This window comes from Oratosquilla oratoria, chromosome 40, assembly GCF_046742065.1.
Source record: "Oratosquilla oratoria isolate Oo_2021 chromosome 40, ASM4674206v1, whole genome shotgun sequence".
NCBI lineage: Eukaryota > Metazoa > Arthropoda > Malacostraca > Stomatopoda > Squillidae > Oratosquilla > Oratosquilla oratoria.
In genome coordinates, this window is record NC_134816.1 from 15,957,960 (window position 1) to 15,962,064 (window position 4,105).

At 38.7% G+C, this 4,105-nt stretch overlaps 1 protein-coding gene across 1 annotated transcript in view; it reads right to left on the bottom strand.

The window, feature by feature from the left end:
• Window positions 1-1,846, bottom strand: part of LOC143020453 (uncharacterized) — a 2,804-nt gene extending 958 nt beyond the window's left edge. The window contains exon 1 of the mRNA XM_076176874.1: window positions 1,283-1,846. Within this exon, the coding sequence (XP_076032989.1) occupies window positions 1,283-1,846 (564 nt within the window). The remainder of the gene's footprint in view (window positions 1-1,282) is intronic.
• Window positions 1,847-4,105: the final 2,259 nt, after the last annotated feature.

A 4,105-nucleotide genomic window follows, 5' to 3' on the forward strand; every position in this document is an offset into this window, starting at 1 on the left:
GAGGCTGAAATACACTGCTTGGATGATTTGAGGTCGTTACTGATAATTACGCCGAGATCTTTTTCACTATCCACTTTTGTTAAGGAATTTCCAAATAACTTGTAATCGTACTTACTGTTATTTTTACCTATGTGCATTACCTTGCATTTACTTGTGTTAAATTTCATTAGCCACTTTTCAGACCATTGCTGTAATTTATCTAAATCTTCTTGAATATCTAATTGGTTTGAGTGATCATTTGCCACTCCGCACAAATTTGTATCATCAGCAAATTTGGAAACAGTAGATTTTAGTCCATGGTCTATATCATTTATATATACTATGAATAGAAGTGGCCCAAGAACGGAACCCTGAGGAACTCCACTTGCAACACTTTTCCATCCAGAAGTTTTCCATTTAAAACAACTTTCTGTTTTCGACCTTTCAACCAATTACTAGTCCAACCTAATAGGCTACCACTTATTCCATGCAAAGCTAATTTAGTGAGTAATCTTTCGTGTGGGACGGTATCAAAAGCTTTTGCAAAGTCTAGATATATTAAATCTATATTGTTTCTTTTGTCATAATTCGAGATAACTGTGTTGTAGAATTCGAGTAAATTAGTCACGCAAGAACGTTTCCGTCTGAAACCATGCTGGCTATCATTTATCAAACGGTTACTCTCTAAATGATATTCGATATCATCTCTGATGATAGTTTCCATTATTTTTCCTACGATCGAAGTCAAACTTATAGGCCTATAGTTATTTGGTTTCTTTTTGTCACCTTTTTTGAATATGGGAGTAACGTTAGCTAGCTTCCATTCTCTTGGGACATCTCCGGATATGATGGATTTCTTGAAAATAATTTCTAATGGAACAACAATCTCATTTTTCATTTCCTTTAAGATTCTTGGATGCCAACCGTCAGGCCTGGTGTTTTATTAACTTTGAGTTTGTCTATACACCTTTTAATTTTTTCTTTTGTTATATTTACCGTAGTGAGTAAGTTTACCCTAGACTTTTCACAGGTTTCAGTTTGGAATTCACTTTGAGGTGTTTCGTTTACGAATACCGAGCTATGACATTTCGTCTGTCAGAAATTCATCGCTGCATATCCTTATAGCTCGTAGGTAGAAACCTATTATCACACCAGTCTTTGTTCTCGTGCTGTGCCGTGAGAGGTAGTGTATGAAATCGTCTCTGTTTGTGGGTTTTCTATAGACAGAGAATTTAGCGCTGCTGTCCTCCCGGTGTATGAGTGTATCCAGGAAGGGAAGCTTTCCTTCCATCTCCATTTCTACCGTGAATTGGATATGTTCGTTGACATCATTCAACATGCGAAGTTTGTTGTTAGTATTTGACTCTTCTGGCATTATTACTAAAATATCGTCCACGTACCGGAACCACTTCGAGCCTCTTCCTATGATTCGTATGAATTTGTCTACTTCTAGTGTTTCCATATATAAGGACGCCATTACTGCACTCAGAGGTGAACCCATAGCTAATCCTCTATGCTGTACGTATTCTTGTTCTTTGAAAACAAACGCGCCGAAGTTAACACATAAAGATACTAGCTCTATGTAGTCCTTTTTCTTAATAGGTAACTCCTCTTCGCTTATGTTAGTCAGAGCTCGCTTCAATGCGTTCATGGTTCCCTCTATGCTCACGTTCGTATAGAGAGATTTAATATCGAAATTGACCATTTTCTTTTTCTTAAAGTCTATAAGCTTAAGTCGTTCGATCAAATCCGCGGAGTTACGAAGGTGTGCATCGCTGATCGTTCCTAGCGTGGATGACAAAGGCTTCGCGAGACGTTTAGCGAGGCGATGCGGCGCGCTCCCTATCCCTGAAGTAATGGGCCTCATAGGTACGGCTCGCTTGTGTATTTTAGGGAGTCCTCTCATTGTTGGGGGTCGGGGTGTCTCCTCCAGAAGCCCGAGTAACTCCTTGCCTTTCTTCGATCTGGCAAGTATTTTTCTCGCATTCTTTTTGAACTTGTCGGCTTCTTGCTGCACGAATCCTTGTGTCCATTTTCTTGTATGTGTCCTCGTCGTTAAGAGGCTCCAGCATTTTGTTGTCGTAATCTACTTTATTCATTACCACGATTCCACCGCCTTTATCTGCTTGTGTAATAAGTAGGTTGGCGCGCTGACGGAGATTTTCCAATGCTACCATGAATCTCCTTGGTAGGCCACATTCTTCGTTATCGGCTAGGGCTTGGTAGCACGCAAGCACATCTTGCTTGAAACCTTTGTCTACATCTTTCTCGTTCCATCTGTAATTCTTGTTCACGAAGTCACTGTATTTGTCCTTAGATTTTCCGGAATCAAACTTTAGGCCTTGTGGTAGCGCTTGTGTTTCTGTGTCAGTCAGTTGCACGTCTGAGAGATTCCTAATGAGCTCCACACGACCTACCTTATCTCTCAGACGTTCGAAGTTGGGATCCATTTCTTTCAACTGTTTAAGGAATTTATTCATTGTAGTGAAGCTTTATGATAATCCCTTAGTAGTGAATTTCCTTACTGGCAACTCTTCTTCTTCCTCTGCCTGTCTTCTCTCCTCTTCAGCCACTCGTTCCTCTTGCAATTCGATGAGTTCTTCATTTGTTAGTTCACCGGATTCTTGATCTAATGATTCTTCCACATCTTCTAATTCACATTCCAATGAAAGTTCTTTTTACAATTTCAATATTTCTCCATGTATCTCACGGAGTTCTTCTTCACTGTCAAATCCGGCAAAAATCATGCACATAACGTTTGAGACACTTTTTCCAAATTCCATTCATACAAATTTCAGTGACAGCTTCCCATGCGGCAGATAGATTTTTGATGCACATAAAAACAAGGTATTATTTCCAAAATTGACGTAGGCTTAGTTCTGAGTCGGCATCTATAGCAGCTATTGCTTGGGCGAGAGTGATTATCAAATAGTTTGTTTGAATGTTGCAATCAAACCTTGGTCCATAGATTAAAGATTTTGTGTGTTAGGCGGCAAATAAACAACTTTCACATTAGGATGAATAGCACCCAAGTGAGGTGGATGTCCAGGTCCATTATTCAACAGAAGTTAAACTTTAAAAATAATTCCTTTTTCTAACAAATGCTCACGCACTTGAGTTATGAAGCAATTCACAAACCAGTCTTGAAAAGGTGGCTGAGTCATCCATGCCTTACGATTTGATCGAAAGTAAACAGGCAAAGTATGCTTGTTTACATGTTTGAACTGTCACGTAGTGGGACCAGGGAAGGATTTTCATGATTTAGAATTCATATGTTTTTAATCTATTTTGTCCCAATCCCAAACCCATGTCGTTTAAAACTGTTATTAACAAAACAAAGCAAATAACAACGAAAGCCCTAATTGTTGCAGAAATATGATCACAATTTTTATATCAAATATAAGATAAAAACAGAAGGCAAATTCACGTGAGATAACCCATAAAAGGATTAAAGATTAACAAAAGACACTGTTGTGAAAATAACACTTTTGTATAAAAAAAACAGGTAATTAAAGGATCACGCACGGGAACGAAAAAGAAAAAGCCAGATTGACACTTCTAATTCATAAACCCAAAAAGGTGACCTATAAACTAGGGAAAAAAACCCGCAATGATACACGTAAGTAATGGGAAGTTACAAAGGTTAGAGAATACAGAGATTGACGATAGCCTAATAGATACGTCAACTCAAAATCTATTCCAAAAGGTACTGGAGACCACGGGACTAAGAAATTATCCCTCAAAGGAATTACCACAGGAATAGAAGAATTAAAAATAGGTCACCCACAAGAAAGAAAGAACCGACCACAGCCTAATTGACTCGTCAATTCCTAAAAACTTAACCCCAAAAGGAATAAAACCACGGGACTAAGAAAATCTGGCCAAAGCCTGACTCGACACACCAGATTCAAATTTCAATATCAAAAGGGGATCCTAAACCTCGCACCCAAACTTAGGATATACTTCCTACAAAAAAAAAAAAAAAAAAAAAAATGTGTTACAAACCTAGGTGCCTTACATACCTTAGGAGACAACGGCCGGTCTGGACTCGTCGAAATGAAGAAGAAAGAGCACTGAGAAAGGTTGACCTTCCCTTTTAAAGGATCGACAATTGACCTGAGGGGTC